This window comes from Kryptolebias marmoratus, linkage group LG8 (genome assembly GCF_001649575.2).
Source record: "Kryptolebias marmoratus isolate JLee-2015 linkage group LG8, ASM164957v2, whole genome shotgun sequence".
Classification (NCBI taxonomy): Eukaryota; Metazoa; Chordata; class Actinopteri; order Cyprinodontiformes; family Rivulidae; genus Kryptolebias; species Kryptolebias marmoratus.
In genome coordinates this window covers 15101390-15124599 of record NC_051437.1, presented here as the reverse complement: position 1 = coordinate 15124599, position 23210 = coordinate 15101390, and the positions used below count along the sequence as shown (strand labels likewise).

The following is a 23210-nucleotide window of genomic DNA, read 5'->3' as shown; positions in this document are numbered from 1 at the left end:
CCCCCCCCCCCCCTGAAGCCTCGGCAGCCTGCTAACATTGACTTTAAATAAAACATCTCATCTCCTCCTCCTCCATCTGCTTCGCTCCAGGCACCGAGGCACCGGGGATCTCGGAGGAACGGGAGCTCAACTCGGAGACTACCGGCTCCCCCATCATCTTCAACCCCAACACCGCCCTCTCCATAGAGAAGCAGCGGCAGAAACTCCCCGTTTTTAAGGTTTCACTGCTTCTTCTCACGTCTCAGTGCCAGATCGAGATGACTTTCTTTTCCCAACAGATCAGGGTGCCTTTGCTTGCTCGACTGGCTTTTAGGTGTAATTTTTATTTGCACAATATGTACTTTTTTTCTTGTCTGTTTCTCTTGCAGCACAGGAACAACATCTTGTATTTGATTGAAAGCTACCAGACTGTAATCATAGTTGGTGAGACTGGATGTGGGAAGACAACACAGATACCTCAGGTTAGTGTTCAAAAACGAATGGAGACCAGCTCAGTGCAGCAGCTTTCTGGCCTCCTTCATACAGAATAACTTGTTTCCATAGTGACTTAAAGTGACCTTGTCCTGATTCTTACCGGGCTCTTTTTTTTCCTGTTCTGAGGCAGTGTTTGCACCACATCAGCTAAAACCTAATATATGCAGAATCGGTTATTCGTGCCTTCTTCTCCTCTTCCTTTTCCTTGGATCTTCCTTCCATCAGTACCTGCTGGAGGCTGGCTGGGCAGCAGAGGGGAAAGTGATTGGAGTTACGCAGCCTCGACGTGTTGCTGCCATCTCTGTAAGAGCTCCATTGATGTGTTATCTAATTTTTTTCCCCCCACAACTCAGTTTTAGTCCCCACTGAAGGACATGTGCCTGCTTCTAATTCGATATCTTCCCCCCTCTTTTCTGTCGGTAGGTGGCTAACCGCCTTGCAGAGGAGCGAGGGGCCCTTCTGGGACACGAGGTGGGCTACACCATCCGATTTGATGACTGCTCTGACCCCCACGCCACCAGGATCAAGGTTGTTAATGGAAGATGAGTTTAGTCAATTAGCTTTTCTGAGTTTGGTTTAATTTGATGTGTAATTTAAAAAATATATATATATATTTGGTGTGTTTTAGTTCCTAACAGATGGCATGCTGGTACGAGAAATGATGGCTGATCCTCTTTTGAAAAAATACAGGTAACCAACCAAATGACAATTAAGGAAATGTTTACAAACAGCTGTTCTTTACTTACTCAAAGCTCATATCTTTAACATTGATTAATTTTTGAACATTTGAGCTTGTTTTGTTTTTTAAATTAAGCCGGGTTTGTTTATATCTGCGTTTCGGAACATTTACATGGAGAAAGCGACTTTTTTTATTTTCTTTTTTGCTTCTTTTACTGTGAATATAAATTTTATTGAGCCTCAAAACCTACTTCTCTGAAAAATAGATAACTTCTACATTTTTGTAAATAGAAAAATATAGTTTATGATGCCTTTTCAATGATAATAATGAAAAAAAAAACAACTTGACATTTTCTTCCTATTGTTATGACCAAGAAGAACATAAGATTTTTAAAATGATTGGGGAAAAAATAAAATCTTATGCAGAACTGTGAAGAAGAATCCAAGCTTTGTACGCACAATGAGTGCACAATAAAAGTGGGTGGCAAATAAAGACAGACAGGTTGATTGTCTAATTATTTGTTTTGGCACAAAACACTGTATTGGCTGAGGCTTTTACCGAACTGTAACTGAAATATAAATTTATTTATGTTTTCCTCCTTTTTGGTCACTCCAATTTATTAATACCCGATGGGATGGGTAGAGGTAGTTAGTTAACACACATGATAAAAAATATATTTAAAGCAGATTGCCCACTGCAGATTTAAATCTTTCCCCATATTGTTCAAAATGAATAAATAGAATTGTTTGAAATAAATAAAGCATATAGTTGGATTTTAATACTAATGTCATTCTGTTATGAACATTTTATGCATGTACTTTCACGAAACCGTATGGAACATCATGCTAAAACTGACTTTTTTGCCATTTTATATATATATATAAGTTGCAATATTCTATGTTATTTTTGGTCAAAGCTACAACAACCCATTGGTTAGCTATTTTTGGCAACTAAGATGCTATTTTGTTCTGTCATCCTTAGTGTGTTAATGCTAGATGAAGCACATGAGCGAACTCTGTACACAGATATAGCCATTGGTCTGCTGAAGAAGGTATTTCAAGCAACAAGTTCAATAATGCTAACGTTTACTGTCAACAACACTAACTTATACTCCCGCTGTCACTGATTTCTGGACAGATTCAGAAGAAGCGGCGGGACCTGAGGGTGATCGTAGCCTCTGCCACTCTTGACGCCAAGGTGACTACATCATTAAGATGAACAGATAAACTCGACTGATGAGAAAAAAGATCAGCAAAGGCAGGCACGGGCGAAACGCACGTGTCGGGTGAAATCATCTTGCTCTGATGAAAGATAACCACAATTAGGTCTCGACTGTTCTGAGCTCGTCAGCTGGAATGTCATATCAGACATCTGCTGTGCTGTCTGCCTAAAAAGGCTTTTATCTAACCATGCAAAGAGACTCTTATCAGTTGTCAGATTTAGATGTTTCCTTGCTCTGTTGTTGAAAAACCTAACCATATTTATCATATTAACCCTTTCCTATAATACACATTGTTGTTAAAGTAATTTTATTACTAAAATAATTTTTTTATTAACCTACACTGTATTATCTGTTACATTGCTGTTAGAAATTCCATGAATTCTTCAACTTGAACGAGTCTGGAGATCTAAATAAGGACACGAGTGCCATTCTGACGGTGGAGGGACGCACCTTCCCAGTGGACGTCTTCTACACCGTCAGGTAGTCCAGACTCAAAGTCCACATGGAAGAAATGATTGTGTGTAACTTGAAAATGCTCTTTCAAACCTCAGAGGTGTCTCTGTTTTGTTGTCAGTCCTGTCCCAGATTATGTGAAGGCCACAGTGGAGACCGTACTGAAGATCCATGAGACGGAGGATGATGGGGACGTCTTGGCTTTCCTCACTGGGCAGGTTAGTGGAACAGGCTTTATTTGCTTTGCTCACATTTGGCAGCAGGGTGAAAAAGTTTGACAGCATGCAACATGCACAGGCGGTTAAACTAGCCGTTATTTCTCTTGTATTAGGAGGAGGTGGAGAAGGTGGTGTCCCTTCTGCAGGAACAGGCCAGGGCACTTTCTCGGTACGGCATGAAGAAACACCTGAGAATTTTGCCCATGTATTCTGGTCTTCCTTATGCTGAGCAGATGAAGGTGTTTGAGAGGGCTCCCTCTTCTGTCCGCAAGGTGAATTTATTTTCTGTAGAAAAATCTGACTGTCTTGGAAGTTTTGGGGTTTCTCCTTTAAAGTTTGAGTAATGCCAAATTGATGAACGGGTTATTCATCCATACATCTGTCTGTCCTTGCATCTGTGCATCCAGAATGCATCCTGATGCTGTGGCTGATGAGGAAAAACGAACAACAACAGTCACATTAAGATTTTCCCACGTTTTTCCTTCTTCCTAGATCGTAGTGGCCACTAACATAGCGGAAACCTCCATTACCATAAATGGAATCGTATTTGTCATAGACTGTGCGTTCGTGAAACTGCGGGCCTACAATCCTCGGACTGCCATTGAATCTCTGGTGGTCACTCCTATCTCGAAAGCTTCAGCTAGCCAGAGGGCTGGCAGAGCCGGACGAAACCGTCCTGGGAAATGCTTTAGGCTGTACACAGGCACGTACAAGGTTACCGGAAAAAATTCCCACCATTGTTCGATTTATTTGTTCGCCATTGTTGCTTCTGTCTTGTTTCTTATTCCGTCTGTTCTTTACATCAGAGGAGGATTTTGAGAAACTGCCTGCTTCTACTGTTCCGGAGATGCAACGCTCGAATTTGGCTCCCGTCATCCTTCAGCTCAAAGCGTTAGGCATAGACAACGTGCTGCGGTTCAGTTTTCTTTCCGTGAGTGTCTCACTTTGCTTTCAGTGGCTGTGATATTATCAGCCACAGTGAAGAAATGCTATATTACATTTTAATTAATAAGAATATTCCCTGGCCTCTGCTAAAAAATGCACCATAACACACTGTCTAACTTCGTGCTTTTAAAGATGGGTAATGATTTCTCAACTACAACAAATGATAAATTCCTCATGTTTTTCAGAGCCAGTTTTGTGCCTCATATGCGCGTCTCTTTATTATCATTTAACAGCCTCCTCCAGCTCAAACCATGGTTCAGGCTCTGGAACTTCTTTATGCGCTTGGAGGTAAGAAACATGGTGCTCAACAAGAGGATAAAGGTCAAACTGTCCTTCAACTACAAGTCCGGTGGTCATGATTCTGTGATGACAAGTGTCTCCAAGCCAAATTATCCGGAACAGGTAGCAGCGTCTTTACCGTCTGCGCGTGTCTTGGCAGGTCTGGACCAATATGGCCGTCTGACCGATCCCATGGGCGTGCGAATGGCCGAGTTTCCCCTCAGCCCCATGTTTGCTAAGATGCTCCTGGAGTCGGGAAACTTTGGCTGCTCCAAAGAGATTGTCACCATAGCAGCAATGATGCAGATTCAGAATATTTTTGTTGTGCCCCCCAATCAGAAGAAAGTCGCCGTAAGTGAAAACAGGCTTTTAGAAGGAGCACAACGTGTTTGTTTTTCGGCAGAAAAGGTTTTGTCACTGTAACAAATTTTCGACTTTCTTTTCCTTTTTCTTGCTGTGTCGTTCTTGCAGGCTCGCGAGCACAGGAAATTTGCAGTTGCCGAGGGAGACCACCTCACCATGCTGAATGTGTATGAGGCATTTATTAAGGTATAGCGTGCACACACAGACTGCTCAGTGGAAGTAAAGGGGCTCTTGTGACCGATGTAACTTTACCAGAGCTGACTCTAATCGACGCCGTGTGACTTTTCTCTGCATTTCGCCCCCGCAGCATCAGAAGAGCTCGCAGTGGTGTCAGGAACATTTTCTTAACTACAAGGGTCTGCTGCGTGCCGTGACCGTGCGAGAGCAGCTTCGACGTCTCATGAACAAGTTCAAAGTGCCGCGGACTTCCAGTGAGGGTGTGTTTGAGTTGTGAATATATGTGGATCAGCTGAGGTGACAGACGCCACAGAAGCTTGCGACACCGGGTGCTTGCGAACGTTTGACTGATTCGTATTGATGCGTGTTCTGCACAGGTGACCCAGATGTGATCCTGAAGTGCATCGTTTCTGGTTTCTTTTCTAATGCTGCCCGGATTCACCATTCTGGTTCCTACCGGTGAGGGTAAAACACAGCATTTATTGTGCTGTAACACTTTTAATCGAAGTATAATTATTCGTGCTTTTAAATTATTTATGACCAGACTAAGTGTCTTGTTTTTTGTTTTGCCTCGCCAGGACTTTACGAGACGATCTAGAGCTTCACATCCATCCCAAATCTGTGCTTTATGGAGAGAAACCTCCAAAGTGGTCAGTACATAATTTGCACTTTTGCCTTGTTGAGTGTTAAATAGTTTTACCTTCTTGTCTAGTAAAACTATAAGGATAACCCACAGAGTTTGAAGGATTCACAATTTGATAAAGTTATGCGTGTGTGATATATCAGTTTGTCATCATCGCAATATCAGTGTGTACAATATTATTATCGAAAAAGGACCGCTTGGACTCCTGAGCTGTTATATTCCAAGTGCTCCACGCTCAGTTTCCAGTAATATATTTGTCCAATCATGTGATGGTGAAATTGTTTGCCAGGGTTGTCTTCAATGAGGTGGTGCAGACATCAAAATATTACATGCGGGATGTGACTGCGGTTGAGTCGTCCTGGCTGGTTGAGTTGGCCCCTCACTTTTACAAGCAGGCAAAGGTTGGTGACAGAAATAAACACCATACTCAACGCTGTTTGTGATTATTACCAACCATATTCTGTTTGTTCCTTTCTATATACTGTATGTCTTCTCAAACTTGGTTTTTGGTATCATTTACTTGCTTGCTTTGTCTTCAGGATCACTTGTAGCTCACTGTGGTGTCTTTTATCCCTCAGCATGGTTCACTCTCCAGCAAGAGATCCAGGGTCCTGTAAGGCAACCATCCAAAAAACCACAAAAAAAAGATGTTACTGCTATTAATTGTATATATGAAGGTATAATATCTATTTATTGTCCATGTCCACCTGCACAACTCCCTCTACACTATGTGGCCATGCAACAACAGGACAAAGCTGTAGATTTTTAGCGATGATATTAACACCCTAAACTTGCTTTTTGGCTGTATATATGGGATGTAGTGATGAATGTGAGATGAGGCCAGGCGGGCCTGACTGGCACCCATTCAAGCATGGCCATGTGGTTTATTCATAAATATATAAATACAAATATATTTACAGTAGTTAGAACCAGGCTCAGGTCCAGGGAACAGTTCCTGTGCCACAGGCCCGTCCACACCTGGCTTCATTATTTTTTTTTTTAAGAGCTATATTTTCTCTTGTTGAAGAAAATTAATGAATGATAACAGACTGTGAGGATGTTTCTACTGAGGGACTCTTAGTGCTTGCTCCATAATATTCTGGGTGCCTTTGTAGTTTTATTGGTTAAATTGACCTCAGATTTATTTTTTCAAACTTAAAAGCTTCTATACTTTCCCACAGGATGTAGTTCCATATATTTTTGAAAAGCTTTCCGTCGAGAAAAATGCATTTCTTTCCTTTTTTTTCTTTTTTTAATTCAATCTCAGATCTTCTTATTGTTGATACTGTGAAAAAAAAAAAAAAAACGGCATTACTTTTTTCTCCAGTCTTTCCACCATCTAACCAGCGTACAGCGCAGATCTAGTGGCCTTGTCATCACTCTGTGCCAATAGTGTTTTTTTTTTTTTTTTTTCTTTAACAGCCTGTTTCACATTTTATTCTTGGATGAGATGTGTAAATACATCCAAACATTGTAAATGAAAAGCTGTGAAACTAGACTTAAGAATAAATTGCCGTATGTTGCTGTGATTAATAATAAAAAAAGCATTTAGATGTGTATTCAGGGTCTCAAAAACCCCACAATTTTTCAGATTTTAACCATTAGGCCTATGTTAAAGGCCTCTTCTCTTACAATATCGAAGTTCTGTTTTTCTTTTTACCCACATTTCATTAGTAATAATTTTTCAGGTGTTTACCATTAATAAATGACATTCCACGTTGTTTACACATCTCCACACTATTGTTTTTTTCCTGTTGGTAGAACTTAGGTTAGAACTGTAAGTTCAGTAAAATGGTAATTACATCAGAACTAATACCATACAGCAAACAGAAAAATGTACTGAAATGTATTAGATTTAAAAAGGAAGTACATTTGCATGTTAAATGGTACTTCTTACTGTGTATTTCAAAGGAAAACGTCCTCATGGTGACTTGTTCACGCTCATCTGTGCGGTTACCAAATATGTATGCACTTAAACAGCGATCTGTAGGCCTGTTCGGCAGCTTTCCTCTGAGATTAAAATTGTCACTTATCATTTCTTCCTGACGTTGGTAAATAAAGCCTTATTGTTCAATCAGCTACTGTTGCTGTGCTTTTTATGCAGCCTGTGTCTGTTTACCATGGGGTGTCACTGTTGTTCCACAATCTGCTGGATCTCCAGTCATTAATATGATCATCAGTGGGTGTGAGGGCACTTATCTGTGTCTGTATGTGTTCATTATTTTTATTAAAAAAATGCGTATCTTGTAAATGATGCATGCAGATGACACGTTAAGGGATGCAGTGTGTTGAGCATGTGGGTCTGTAGTTGCATCAAACTCTATTTATATTATAGGAACATTAAACACTATCTATATGGACTGCAGAGAAAGCACCAAGTTTTAATATACTGAATTTAGACGGTCCACTCGTTTTGTTAGTTATTCTATAAAGTTCATGACGGTTTTATTTCTTTAAATATGTCACAGGTTTGTAATGTTCTCCCACCAGTTCATTAAGTGTCCCTTGGGGCTCCACACAGCACATTCACCTTTTAGGCCCCCCTTTTTTAAAAAAATGCAAGCGATAAGAGGCTCCATTAAAGGCATTTGTTTGATACAAAAAGATCCAAGCAAACTTATAGAAACAAACAAGTTTGGTCCATTACTCTGAATGCGTTGAGACCCAAGCTTTGCATAGGAGCTGTTTAGCTTGTAAAATTAAATCGCGTCAGCCAACCTGCTTGAAGAAGCTTCCGGTGTTTACGTCACAGTCCAATTTAGGAGTTTTTCGCAGATACGGTGTTGAATGATGTGTTCCGTCAATGGGGGAGCAAATAGTTGTTCAGATAAACGTTCATAATAATACTTAAGTAGGGTTAAGTTATTTTAATACTCTACAGTTTACAGTTTACAGCCTTAGCGAACGCGTGGTTGCTAAGCAACATGGAATTCGCGTGGAAAAACTTCGTCTTCCTCTGCGCATGCTCAGTGTGTCCTTATTGCGTGGATCCAGCTTCACTGATACTGGTAGTCTGATCTTTTAACAAATTGGTTATTGAACGCTCAATGTAGACGTTTTCCCTAAAAGAAAAATCGTGTCACAGATATATATCACTAATTTGATTTTATGTTAGCATTTCAGTTGTCTTTTAAGACGATATTTTGTCTTAAAACGTGTATTTCACTGTTTAGCTTGTATGCCAAAAGAGCAATTATCTAATTAATTAGCTAGTTAGTTTAAATAGTTGGGCAATGTTACGTTATGTATGAATTACAGTTGTCTTTTAAACTAACATGTGTGTCTTGAAATGTGTTTTGGATTGTTTAGCTTGTGTGCTACGAAAACAATTGCCTTAATTACCTAATTAGCTGAAGTCTTTTAACTTTGTTATAGTTGGCCTATATTATGTTTTGTCCTCATTACAGTTGCCTTTTAAGCTGGCATGTTGTTTTAATTATGTGTTTTTCACTGTTTAGCTAGGGTGCTAAGAGAACAATTACCCAATTAGCAAAATGATGTTTTAACTTTTTATGGTTGGCCAATGTTTGCTTAAGAAGTTGCATAGATTGCTCCTTCTCGTGGTAGGAATTAATGGCTTTGATGAACCAACTATTATCATTATTTTTATTATTATTATTGAATTAAAAATGTAAGCTTGCTTTAAAAACGGGAAAAAAAGAAAATTTACCTACAATAAATCTTGATGCTACTTTAAATTGTTTTAAGTTAGCAATCAGAGGCAATGGTAATTTGATGTTTTAATTGCTGTGCATCTTAAATACAATACACATTTTTGAGGAGAATTAGTCAGTAAAGGCCATTAGGGACACTATCTTTATTGGATATAAAATCACAACAAGTAGAGGAGCTATTATTTGAGTATTTGCTGAAATAATTGGTCTTCCTTGGAGATGTTTCATTACAGATGCATTTTGTCTTTCTGTGATGTTAGCAGCGAGGCTTGATGTTAAACTGCCAAACCTTCACATGAAACACAGACACACCTACAGAGAGAAGGAAGGAAACAGACGCGATGGTCGACAATGGCCGGTGGATTCAGTGGTAAATGTTGTAAATTGATCATATTTAAGAATCAGCACAGAACCTTTGTTTTCCTTCATGCACTTGTTTTTTTCTTCTTGCAAAATTAACACCTGCCTGAAGTCCATGAATGATGAGCTCAAAAATCTGCTTTTGAGATTATGTAAAGAACATACAGAGATATTATGCAGATGAGAAAATAAGTGTTGAGGGGGGACGGCAGCGTAAACAGTGTCAACATTAGTCTGACTCTTTCTGTGTGTGAGTATTCTGTATTTTAAGTAATCTCTATAGTTTCATTCATATAAATATATCAGTTTGTATTGCCTTTTAAATACACAAGTCAGTGTATTGTTCATTAAACAAGAACTGGATTGTGTAATGCACCTGCAGCATAGTTTATTTTCTTACAGTACCACAGAAACATTTGTCTTATATCTTAAATGTCATTTATCTCTTTATTTTAGGAATCCTCCCTGCTGACATTTACTCGGAGGACAAGAAACAGGTAAGAGACAAAAGGCTACATCAGTACATGTGTTTTTCAGTTGTGCCCAGTTGCCCATTAGTGTTGTATAACCAAATGTATGTGAGGTGACAGCCGGAGGCATCAGTGATTAATTGCACGCGTGTGACTCGGACCACGCAGCAGTTTGAACAGGTTGTGCGTATGTGCTCGAGTGTTCCTCACCATATTTCCGTGCTGTCAAAAAAAAAAATCATTGACATGCTCCATCCAATTTGAGGAATGTTTAACTGTCTTAAAGGGTTTGATGGGAAAGCAATCCATGTGTGACTTGTAATTATCCCCAGTTCAAAGTTTGTACATGTTTTGAAAGAAAACAAAGTGGTTAATATTTTTCCACTCGATGGATAATCAGGAGTGACTGCTTTTTTTGTGTTTTTAGATTTTTTATCAGTGAAGTTCAAAATGTACTTTACATATGAGCTTAATGCATAAATTTAGTGGTGTGAGTTAATTTGCTAGTTATTTGAATCAGTCAAAAATGGACAAAAAAGGATCTGTAGATTTAGCTTAATTCTTAGTCATTTTCTCAGTAACTTTCAACATTTTTATGACACATTTAAAATGCATCTTATTCATTTAAGTAAATATGCAACTACTTGGCCATGAAATTTAAGGTCATCATCAGCAGTTGGATTTAAACGGAGAGAGGCAATAAGATGCCCTTAAAATAAAAGATAAAGAAACAAACCAACACAATACCAAGGTACTGTCACAGTTAACCATGCATTAGTTAATACGGAAGTTTCAGATGGAATTTACTTGTTTTTGTTTGTACTTGTTAGGGATGAGGTACAGATTTTGCAGGCTTGTGAAAAAATACTATTTTGCAACTGCCTGTTTTATTTGCCACTCTTTAAATTTAGAAAAGAATGTTATAATGTGATAATGGAGAATTTTTTATTCGAAATTGGCTTTATCTCTAAGCAGCTGTATACATGTATACAAAAAAAAAAATCCAAGAGATTTCAAGTAGCTGAGGAATTTTTACATTTGGGAGTGTGGATGCAATCAGTAGCACGGGACTCACAGAGGCCTCCTCGGGTGACAAATTGAAAGTGTCTCGGTCTAGTTTATAGCCCTGATCAGGTCAAACGAAAAATATTGGAGGTCTGGGTAAAGAGACAGGCCCGCCTGGTGCAGATAAATGGACTGATCATTTCTTATTGAGAAACAATTCCTAAAAGGTACTTTACTGTGTGACTGGAGAAGCGGCGAGCGGAGAGCAGAACACGCGCCCACTGCTCCCTCCCTGACCCTTCTTCCACTGCCGGAATTAAATGGATAGAGAGAACGCGTGTTTCTGATGGCACTCCTCCGCCAGAGAGACACTCCATTTGTTATGAAGTAGGGGTTCTGATGAAGTGTAGGGAGCTCCTTTTTTCTTTTTCCCCCCTTTTTTTCATCCTTCCCTTCTCAGGCACTACAAGGCCGGCCTTCAGTCTGCTTCACATGAAATGGATGGAAGGAGCCGATTGAATTTTACACTCCCCTGCTCATGATTAATGTGTTTGGTGAGGACTGTCTTGGCAGTGAAACTCCACTTCCACTAGCTGGTGCTAGAGCTCCTTCATGCCTGTTGCCTGGAAACTTTAAACACTGGGGTGGCTGGAAAAGCAGTGCAGTTTTGTTCAAGACAATGGTTTTCACATAGCCCCCAACCTCTCTTACTCCTCTCTCCTTGTGTTAATAGAAAATCTCTTGCCTGTTTTCCAGTTATTGCTTCACAGCCAGTTTCTCGTGTGCTCTGTACCCAGTGTTACTTGGCAGGGCACGCTGTAAATGTCAATTTATCACTTAACCCACTGTTAAAGAGTGGATGGCAGGGGCTAATGAAAGACGCCAGGTCATGCAAGTAGATGTCTTTGCAGATGGTATTTAATTATTCACTCTATATGTGTAAAGTTTCCTCTCTTTGTTTTTTATGTTCCTGCACCAGGTAAAAACCTAAACTTTGTGTTTTGAAAAGTAAGTTACTGTATGTTGTGATGCTAGTTGTTTTCATGCACACAGAATATCCACGCTGATGTAGTTTCAACAGCAAAAAAAATAACAATTTTCAACCAGTAAGTAGTTCAAGTCGAGGCATTTCAAAGGTATCAGCAACCCTAATTAATATTTTTTTTCCACAAGTTTAACATAAACTGGTGACAGATTAACAATTTCACTGCTGCTTGGTCTCACTGGAAACATCTGACCTAGTCACAAGGAAATATGATGACAGCAGCCCATCAAATTCATACAGACTTCTCCTATAAATAATTTATTAATAAATAATTATATAAAATAATAATACTAATAAAATAATAATATGGACTGATAAAGAAACACCCAAAGTATGCAGCCATACAGTGGTTTTTTTTTTTTTTTTTTTTGGTAAAACTGAGTCAGAGGTAGAGTAAAAACACATTCAGCATCATTCTTTGTTTCTACACTATTGAATTAAAATCTCTCCAGACTTGAACTATGAGTTTAAGGGTTATGAAATTACAAAATTGTACAACTTCTGCTTTTATTAATCAGTTTATTGCAATAATAATAATGCAAAGTGCCCAAGAACTCATCACTCTCAAAGAAACAAAGAAAGAGGTGATATTTTAATTTTCACCTAGCCTACATAACAACAAGTAAGGCTATTATTGTAGATAATAGCAGGGCTCCCAAATAAAAATTGTCCACACACAGAACTTCAACTTGTTTGATACTCTACGCTGTGTTTTCATTTTCAGTGAGACATACAGAGAAAGTCTGGGAATATCTTTGCAGAGATTTCCACTGAACATCAACAAGTCATTTTTTTCTTTTTTGCTGCATTTAGTAAATATGTAAACAAAAACACAGTAAACTACATAATTAATGTATTTACCAGACTTAAACACACGAGGTTCACAACGATAAGATAATTGTATTGTCCTGTGAATTAGAAAATGAAGTTGGTATCATAAGCATTTGGTGATAAGAGGTCCATATTTATTGGCATTAATGGCTGTAAGTCTGGGAGGAGCAGGCTGGATTTACAGAAGTGCTTTTGATGAGAGATCAATAAAGAGGTAACTGAGTGGATGAGCCAGACCAAGCAGGAATAGAAGCAGGTTTAATTTTGCATAAATAATGTACTGTCTAAGGAAAGAGAAGCTGATTGAAGTAATGCAGCCAAACAGCACATTAATTCTCTTTTCCCATAATTTCTTTTCTCCCAAATTTAGATCCAGTTTTATAAATTAAATTTCAGATCACCTTAATCTTATTTCTTCATTTGTGCTGTTCATCTGTTTTCACCGTCTACAGTACCCAGATATCAGATGTGTTTATATAGTTATAGCCCAATAGAATCCGTGTAAGTGGATTGCATGTTACCCAGGTGGAACACCCAGAGCCTTTTTCCTCCACAAACCCTACTCCCTCCAAACCCTGCTTCGATCATCAGGACTTCAGAGGATGATGGATGGAGCTGTCTCCCTCCAGGTTGTCATAACATCTGTTGCGTGGTGCTCACTGCATCCAGCTTGGTCGATGCTTAATGCACACAGATAGATCTTCACCACTGTTTGTGTGTGGGCCAATTGGTGGATAATGATGGAAAATAGGAAACACAATCCTACCTTTCAGCACGAACATCTCAGTGCCTGAAAGGTTGGCCGTCTTACCTCCAAAGATGAGTATGGGCGGTATTTTTGTGCCGTGTTTCACAAACTGCTTTTGAGCGAGATGACCTACGCTCCCTGCGGATGCGGGGTCAAGGTATAGAGATAGGACAGAAGAGATAACTGGGGATAAAAAACAATGGAAGAGTGACGAAGGAAGGTATGGCTGAATGAGGGAGAAATCAATAGGAAATCAGTGTTTGGGGAGGGCCTGTCGTTTATCAGGTGACACGGTTAAACAGCGTGAAGGCACTAAAAGTGAAAAATAAGGGCCATCCCCATGCTAGTATTGATCACAGTGGAATGGGGCGGCAGAAGGCCGAAGCCACTAATAAAATAAGACGTATCTGAGTGGGAATCAGCCAGGGATCGATGGGCACGGTGATCAAGGCCAAAAACATCTTCACTGGGATTTAGGTTTGTTCTGCTTTCCTGGGCCCCGGAGTTTCACCTCAGTGTGAACGAAGGTTGATGTGAGACAGGTTTGGAGCCATTTAGAGCCTCTTCAGACTGGACTAACCCATTCTGTTTGGGAGAAGACTGAAGGAGAACAACGATGAATTCATCCAACTCGTCTTTTATTATAGAAGTTTTTTTTTGGTCTGATGCTATTTTTATGGCACAGTGACAAAAGCTCCTTAACACAACACTTTCAAGCAGGACCTGAGATGCGCTTTTCCTGTATTTGTGTTCTGTGTGAAAGTACCAAAACAAAAACGAGGAGCTGAAGTTGATCCAATGCTAATACACATCCGAGGCTGCAACAGAGGGAGTCACAGAACTGAGTTGGCAAGTAGGTGTGAGTGGGAGGCAGCACGAGCAGCGCTTTGTTCTAACCAACAGTGATGCTTTCACATTGCTGTACCTGCAATGCCAGCCTTGTGTGTGTGTGTGTGTTTAAGCTCATGCTGACACCGACCTGAAATACCTCACTTTGCCAGGTTTGAATTAAGAAAAAGTAAAAACAAACAAGCTTCATTTTTTTTAACAAAGAGGCTGAATCTGTGTGTGAACGGGCTCCTGTGCCTTGTTGAAAGATCAGATCCTCTGGTTACCCTGGTGTTCAGTGTATTTGTAGGGTTGCGACTGTATTGTTTTCATACTCTTGGACATTATACTACAATCTGACAATATTTGTCACCTTTTTTGGGGGGGTTGATTTGATAGGAAGTTTTGTTGATCTCAGTTCTTTAGATACGTATTTGCCGTAGGGTTTGTGGCACACTTCATAAAACTGTTAATCATACCAAAGTTTTGTGTAAAAAGGGCTTTAATTTTTAATTTTTCTGCCATCTCACCACTCACTCTACAACTTTGGTTGACAGTTTGTGTATACAAACTCTCACACACTCTTTATTTCCCTAAGATATAAACATACACACACCTGATAACTACCCAGCTCTGCTCTTAATGCCATGCACGTCATTTCTTACCTCGTGTTCTGTTTTTTCTTTTTCTTTTTTTTAGTGGGATCTCAGCCAAATATTTTTGTCAGAAGACAGCTCTTTTCACCTTGATGGTGAGAGAAGCTGCTCAATAATTATGCTTCATAAACTTCTACCAATCATAAGTTGGATGAAAATCTTGGAACTGCAAATAATTTGGAACATTTTTCTGCTTAAAGCAGTCATTGACTGCATTGTGTCCTTTAATTGTCGGAGACCCCTTCCATTTGTTTAAATGTTTTATCATAACAGTGATAAATCATTTAAAAAAACTGAATTTTCAGGGCAACACTGTATTGATTTTCAATCATCTAATCTTATAGGGGTCAAACGTCTACGTTTCCCTTTAAATATGTCACGTCTGTGTATATACAAAGCGTTTTTGTTCTTTTATATTTCAAAATGTCTACGCTTAATACTCTAAATGTGAAAATAAACTAATTGACAAAGTATCTAACTTGCACACTTGCCTCGTCCAATGTTATTGGTAGTCTGCTGGGAATAATAAGAATCCCAAAACATCTCTTACTCTCTTTACCTTTTTCCGCCGCCACATCTAACCTCATTTAAAAGCTGCTGTGTTGGTGTCATCATGCGAGATTTCACAGAAAGTGGTTCATAACAAAGAGGAAAAGGAGAGAACTTTGCTGTTGTGGCTGTATAACATCTGGCTGTGAGCGTTTATTGAGTTTAACTAAGCTCATAAAGAGGAGGTTATAGTACTCTCCTAGTTGCTTTCTTATGCTTCAGCATCAGGATAGTTGTTTCCATTGACAGTCTCTATGTACAGACTAATGTTTTGTCTCTTAAATCTCTGATCTTGAACAAATAGGATACAAAGATGTTAGTGAAGAGGCTGAGGCTCGTGGTCTAAAGGGAGACTAAGCTGCCTGATTTGGAAATCTCTTCCACTGTTTCTTAGTGGACCTATTTGTTCCCAAATGTAAATCAAGAAAATGTATGTTCTTTGTCTTCGCACCCCCTCAAGATCACGCCTAGTTTTTCGAGTGTAGTATTTCTTCCAACGTTCAGTCCTTCATATTGCTGATTTGCAGGCAGCTGTTCCATTGTCACGCTTCTGAAAGATATTTCCTCTGTTGAGCATAAACAGTGTTGGGGTAATTTAGCTTGTAAGCACGAACATTAGAAAGCAAAAGATGTGGGGAAAAAGTTTTGCTGATGAGAGTTGGCTTACTTGGTTTTAAAAACACACACAAAAAAGTAAAAGGTTAAACAACCAGTGACCAGAATCGGATTTAGTACTGTGCTTTTTTTTCCGCTATCTCCACATTTTTCCAGGCTTCGTACTGCAGTATGTTTAACAAGTACTACAAGTAAGAGGCAACTGCGGAGAGAGCAGTGTGACAAATAGCAGCAGATCATGCAGAAAATGTGCAATGCTAAACATCAGTTACTGCACATGGGAGAAATGGTGTGTTTGTGCAGTGTTTGCTGTCCAAGGAGTTCTGGAGGGGAAGTTAAAAAAAAAAACAGAGTTGCTCTCACAGCTGGGGACTTGCAATTGAATACATGGCTTCATTTTTACAGTTTAAAAAAATTATGTTGAGGAGGGCAGAAAATCTTGCTGGGGTTTTGAGTTTCTTTTGATGTGCCCTGACGACAATTATGAAATCCAATAAAAACTAATTAGGAAATTAGGTGGCGGATCAATAAAGTTTGCTCTAGTGGAGCATGCAGTGTGTGAGTGTGCGTGAGTAGGTGTGTGTGTGTGTGTGTGGTGGTCAGTTTCTTGTTGAGCCCCTTATGCCCAGGGAGTATGTTTCAGCTCTGACCCGGCCAACGCAATTGTTACTGATATTCTCAGTGGATTCAGCCTGCTCTACCCTCATATAGCTCTAATTTATATTTTGTTGACTGCCGGTTTCTTCATCCATGTGTAATCGGATTCGGTGAGTTCTCATTTTTAGTAATTTCAGTCTTCTTATGTTACACCTAATGTACCTTGAAACCTCTTTATTGCACTTTATTGCTCCAGCTTTGCAATACTTACTTAATTTATTTATTTAGAGTTGGTTTGACCACCACAAAAACAAGTGACGTAGTGGTGCTGCATTGACTGGAATGTGAATGTCTTGTTTCCGAACTTTTTGTAGAATAACCTCCGACCCCGTATTTACCCATTTCGGCACTTTCAAAGTTTCAAATTGATAAAGATTATACTTTTCATGATGGCTTGCCAGAAACAGCACAGAATTTTTCTTAAAGAAAAAAAAAAAAATTCAAAACCAATGTGTGACACAGAAGATTAACTTAGACCATTCTGGACCTAAATGCTACTATTTGAAGTAGATATGAAGTATAGGCTAACAGTGGTGTTGGAGTTTAGTTTGGGGGTTAATGAGGTAGATGAGAGTGCCAGCTGTTGGGCTGATAGTAATGAGTGGCCATTCCAGGCCATGCCAAGTGGATTGCTTCGTGAGTTGGACAGTCGCAACTCCTCCCTTCCTTTCTCTCTGACACCCCAGACTTCTTCTTGGCCTTTTTTTGCCGCCCACCCTTCAGCATGGAAGGGCCTTATTTAGCGGCCGGACTCGTCTGTGTCCGTGGCTGGCGATTTGTCCTTGTCTAATTACGGCTGTTGGCTGCTGCCCGTGTGCACATGACTAATGGAGCGGCCGGGAATGGGGGGGCTGAGGTTAGGCGGAGGGAGGGGGCAGTGGGGGAAGAGGAAGCAGTGGACGAGCAGACCGGCCGCTGGTGATTTGTGGACCAGGCACTCTGTCATTGCCCCGGACCCATTTGTCTTCAAGAGCAGTTGGGAAGAAGAGGGGTGGAGATGGAGAGGATGGTGGTGGTGGGGGCTCCAGGGCAGAAAATAGTTTACAATGACTCCCATTTTCCAGCACTTTCATCCTTGGCTGTAGCAGTCTGCATGGTTTGCCAGAGATGGGATGGAATGGGCGGCTGAGGTGATGTAGGATATGACAGAAACCTTGACAGCTCACCGCTGCTATTTCTTTTTAGGGGGTTGGCTTGATGGCCACCCTCCCTCTCCCCCTGAGAGCAAGCCTTATCTGTTTTCTCCCTGTCATGTGGTGAGAGCAGAGCCTCTGTAGATTCAATGCTCTGCTGTCTGGAGTCAAACTTGGAGACCAATTTTATCTCACATGTCTCTGACTTTGCACATATATCATCCACAGTTTGGACTTCGTCTGTAATGTTTTCTGTTATTCTTTTTTCTTTCTTTGTCACTGTTCAAACTCAATATATCTGTCCACTCCAAAACAATAGTTATCATTCACAATTAACTAAAATCTTTTGCTAGTCAATTAATAGATGTGTTTAAAGGTGTAATTTAGTTGGGTTTTTTTGTGCTAGATACTCTGTTGCTTTCCCCTTTTTCTCCATTTCCCTTCAAATATGTGCAGCTTGCTGAAGACACCTGCATCCCTCCTCCACCTGGGGTCCTTATTAGGCCTAGGCTTATATTTCTTCTGCCTCTCAAACAAGGAAGAGCAGCAGCAGGGCAGGAACTACTAACTCTGTATCGATTTTACACAGTTTTTTACCTGCCCCCTTTGCTCTTTCTTCAGGTCTTTTTAAGTAAATAAACACCAAATTTGTCATGTTTTTCCAGGGAGAGGAGGGGGTCGATGGAAGGGATGTATGGTGGTGGAGAGAGGCCAGGCCCAGGCCCTGCACTGGGTCAGCCATGATTCATTTTGCCGTCTCATGGATGGAGGGATTCGGGTAGGATTGTTGAAGGGCGCCCGTGGAGCCTCTCTGTGACCTCCCTTGCTCCTGTTCCTCCCCTAACGCTCCTGGGCAGCTCTGGTCCTAAATCACTGGCTGTCAGCGTGTTGGCAGAACAATAGTGCGGGGGTCTTCTGTTCCATCCCAGGCTCCAGCCGACTGGACATAGTTTCCCCTATCGTTAGTGTAAGCTTGTACCCTCTCTGGTCCTTCCTGCCCCCTGAAACCCACAGGGCCTGACGAGGCGAGGGACATGGCTTGTTGGTGTGGAGGAAGGGAAGAAGAGTTGTTTGCTCATGCATGTTGTATCTAATTTTCACTTTGGCTGTGAGATTTGATCAAGGGTGCGGGAGTGAAAAGTGTATAAAAAGTAAAAGTTCTTCACTCAAAGGGTGAGGAAGATAATGTGAGATTTCTGTAGCTAAGCTGCTAAAGTTTACATGTTTTAAATGCACTAATCAAATTTAACATCAAGCAAGGACCAGCACTGAGAGGAACTCTGATGATAATTTTAAAACAAAACATTTACCGTAAACTTGACTGTATTACAATCAAGTCAAGCATGAAACCAACATAAAAGTGAATATCTTGAGCTGCAACAAACTATAATTGTTACTACATGGTGAGGAACAGCAATGCCTTAGCCTCTGAAGAATCAAAAGTAGTGTTGTAGTTCCTAAACATGTTAAGGATGTAGTGTTTCTCCATACCGTTTCTCTAAACTAGTGTCTTCTTAGGGTGCATAGGTGATGACTTGTCACCAACTTTGCTGCAAGTACTTTGCATTAACTGGATGTTTCAAATAAACCATTTCTGAACAAAGTGAACACCATTTAGATAAATGTGAGATAAATGTGTATAGGGACACTTAAATGTTGATTATGAGAAATTTAGTCATTTATGTTTAGACACAAATCAAGGAAATTCATTCTCTCAGTTTAGTAAACTTGGCATTCATTTGATAACACTTTTGCTTGCTGCAATGAAAGGTGGGCAATGAAGTATTTGTCTGTCTGTTAGCAAAATATCTCCTGAAGCAGGCAATACTACTGTAATTCTTTTTGAAAACACAATGAAGCAGTATTTGGGTTCAGTAATAAAGCTGAACAGATTCTCACTGCCAGGATTAAAAACAAATCATTATTAAATCATAAACTTCACCTTCCTAAAGGAGGAAATAAAATAAATTTGTTACAACCTTTTTTTTATTCAAAACAAGTTATACTCTGAGTTGAACAAGTACCATTTGTGTCCATGCAGAGCAGACTGTGAGGTCAGAGACTGACTGAAGTCAAAAGAATAAAAAATAAAATAAAATAATTTTCTACTTTCTTATTTAACTGTTTGAATAACATTAACAGAAGTCCTAAATGTATTATCCATAAATATCTGATGTGATTATGGTGCCACGAAAGTGATTACTGATGATCTTCCTGAATAATTTCATCGGATGTTGCAGTTTGTAGACAGATTCAGAGCAGGTGTTGTGTTTGACTTTTGTTTCCTCACTGAGATGTGTCCCACCCCCCACCCCACCCCAGCTTTGCACTGAAAGCACAACTCTCCACAACACCTGCTGCATATATACACACAATCGTTGCTGCAAATCTGTGTTTACTAAACTGAAGGAACAGATTTATTTTCACCAGTGTCGTGCCCCCATCACGTTACAGACAATACCACTGATTTAAAGGCTCGGCTAGAAGAGTAGTAATCTGTTTGTGTTCGGCACAATTAGAGTATTTCATTTAGAAATGATTTTAACGGGTTGCAAAGTCAAATAAGATTGTGATTAACTGCAGTCAGTTACACAAAGTCATCCAGTAATGTTAAAAAAGGGTTTAACTTACCTGGCAGCACTAAAAACGAAACGCATCATGAAAGCATTTGTACTTTTTACACAACGCTTAGTTTCTTTTTATGATAACTGAAGTGTTTGTTTGCTATTGTACCTTGAAATTGTTGAACTGACAGACTTTGGTCTCCAAGAAACTAATGTAGTTGTGTAAAACAAATAAATAATCAGAATTTTTTTTTTTTTATTAGCAGTCATAGCTGATGTCTTTGGCCTACTGTTTTAGTCTCCCGTCTCCTTTTTACTCCTTCCCCACTGCTCTCAGTTGTTTTCTCAGACTTTCTGGTTTGTCCTTCTGCTTTCACTGTTAAAAGTCAAGAGTCTGAGGTCAATCTATCAAATCTCTAACTGAGGGGCGATCAATATGTCCGCAACTCGGCTCTCCCTCAGCTGTTGCGATGATGTCTGTGGTCCCGTGTCTGCCTCGGCTGCTGTTACTGCCGCTACAGCGCGCTGAACAGGGGATCGAACTCTGCCTGTCAGGGGGCCTGACGGAAAGCATGAATCATTATTACCGGAGCTGCTGTTTGCTCCCTGGTGCTGGGCAGAAGTGCAAACTTTGATGCACTGTTAACAGTCTGACACACACACACCCCAACACACACTCACACACACACACGCACATACTCACACAGATGAGCACAGTAACAGAGACACATGGTCATACATCTAGGTTGTTTTTAAGCCATTAAGACTTAATGCACCCTATGGGCAGATTATGTTTACAAGATGCCCCGGATCTTAAATACACTGGGATGTGAAGGTGTATTAGCATTACAGAAAACATCCTTATAAATGTCACCACCCCTCCAGACCTAAATGTGCACAGTTTATAGCTCAATTAAGTGTCAGTTAGTATTTGACCCATTAGCTTCTGGAACCTGATCCAGCTTGCCCACCACCTCAGGACTTGTTGGCTCAGTTCATCTGGCCTAGAAGGGTTCCAGTTACCCCTCTAATCTCATTGAAATGCTTTAGCCTTGGCTAGCGGATGCCTACATGTCCAACAAACAGCCCTCGCGCTAATAGCACCATGCTCGGTGTTTATGGTTTGTGCGTGTGTGTGTTTATGTGCGTGCGCAAAACGGTATAGATCTGGTACTGAATCGTGTTCACATGTGTGCATACCAGCGGTGCATTTGTATGTAGAAATAATATCCTATTTTACAGGATGCAATTCCCCCTAATAAGCCCATCCTAATGTAATTTGGCGTCTGTGGAGTGTTTGTGAGCTGGGCTGGGCTGGTGTGTGTTTCTGCTGACTGCTCTTGTTTTGTGTTTATATGGATGAGTGGCTCTCTGGGAGACCATTATGCATTGTTTTTAGCACATAAAGATTATGTGCACAGTGGCGGCAGAAGCATTAGACAAACAAGGAAATATGTCTTTGATTAAAATATCTTTTATCTCTTTATTGATTAAAAGGCTTAGTTTGGTAATAGAATGTCTCTCCTCCTCCCCTCAGGGCCTTTTCTTTTCCTTTTACTTCTTGTACTTATTGTTTCTCAGCACCCCCACACTCTCCTGCTATAGATAAGAGAAAATGGTCTTTGCCAGAAATTTGGTATATTAATGAACAAGTAAGGGTTACAGAAATAAATTTGCTTTTCATCAGCAAGAGTAAAGAAGATCACAGTAATTAGTTGTAAATTATTGTAAGAATTAATCAAATAATCAGTTAGTCAACACTCAGTTGTTCTTATCAGATTTTATTTATAGCCAGTCACTTATCTTTAAACCCTTACGGGCTTTAGTTTGAAAGTTTTTTTTTCTGATCAACATTTTTTTTAAATACAGTATGTAAAAACATCCATCCATCCATCCATCCATCCATCCATCCATCCATCGGCAGGGTATATCCTGGACATGTCGTAAGTCCATCACAATTAACCCAATATGCTTGTTTTAAAACATTCATAAGATGGTTTCATGTGCTCCAAGATATATTATGAGCATTATATATTATATATTATGACACGATGCTAGTGTCAGTAGAATGAGGTCAGAAAGCTGCATGTTTTTGACAAGTTGATGGTTAACAGCTGATTTGCATTCACCAATGAACCAATGAACCAATGAAAGGAGAAGCCAGCAAGCTTTGAGAAGAAGCTAGCACAAGCTAGACTGTCAAAGAAAGGAAAAGCTGCTTGTGTTGTGTGAAGATGGCAAATGTTCAGACTTTCTACATTGAAGTGGTACATCTCTTCGTATACAAGGTTGCGGCGGTCTGAATGTGCACTGGATTTCTAATACTGAAAGTGATGGAAAGAGATGTTGTTACGTTCCTGTTCTTCCACTTTAATGCTACCCATTACAATTCAACTTCTCTGATTTGAATACCTATGACTTACCGCAGTGTTAGATTTGTCCTCACAACAGAGAATAGCAGACGGTGTCCATCTGCTGGTGGGTAAAAATGTGCTCTTAGAACTTTATTTATTGGATAAAGAAAACACTTTATACAGTCAAACCCAAGTCAGTTTATGGCCACAAGAGAGTCTTAGTAAAAATGTAAAATGTACAATTTTAGTCATACAATTTTAGGAACGC

At 39.9% G+C, this 23210-nt stretch overlaps 1 protein-coding gene and 1 long non-coding RNA gene across 2 annotated transcripts in view; both read left to right on the top strand.

The window, feature by feature from the left end:
• zgc:158828 (probable ATP-dependent RNA helicase DHX35) overlaps positions 1–7530 on the top strand; it is a 7936-nt gene extending 406 nt beyond the window's left edge. The window contains exons 2-21 of the mRNA XM_017414988.2: positions 91–218; positions 369–461; positions 700–777; positions 898–1002; positions 1103–1164; positions 2135–2204; positions 2291–2350; positions 2743–2855; positions 2950–3046; positions 3160–3318; positions 3539–3749; positions 3853–3977; positions 4225–4279; positions 4431–4621; positions 4742–4819; positions 4941–5070; positions 5188–5269; positions 5389–5460; positions 5743–5854; positions 6032–7530. Coding sequence (XP_017270477.1) covers positions 91–218; positions 369–461; positions 700–777; positions 898–1002; positions 1103–1164; positions 2135–2204; positions 2291–2350; positions 2743–2855; positions 2950–3046; positions 3160–3318; positions 3539–3749; positions 3853–3977; positions 4225–4279; positions 4431–4621; positions 4742–4819; positions 4941–5070; positions 5188–5269; positions 5389–5460; positions 5743–5854; positions 6032–6070 — 2060 coding nt within the window. The 3' untranslated portion in view covers positions 6071–7530. The remainder of the gene's footprint in view (positions 1–90; positions 219–368; positions 462–699; positions 778–897; positions 1003–1102; positions 1165–2134; positions 2205–2290; positions 2351–2742; positions 2856–2949; positions 3047–3159; positions 3319–3538; positions 3750–3852; positions 3978–4224; positions 4280–4430; positions 4622–4741; positions 4820–4940; positions 5071–5187; positions 5270–5388; positions 5461–5742; positions 5855–6031) is intronic.
• An 873-nt stretch (positions 7531–8403) lies between these two features.
• Positions 8404–23210, top strand: part of LOC119617262 — a 38581-nt gene continuing 23774 nt past the window's right edge. The window contains exons 1-3 of the long non-coding RNA XR_005233477.1: positions 8404–8461; positions 9388–9497; positions 9944–9984. This is a non-coding gene — a long non-coding RNA (uncharacterized LOC119617262). The remainder of the gene's footprint in view (positions 8462–9387; positions 9498–9943; positions 9985–23210) is intronic.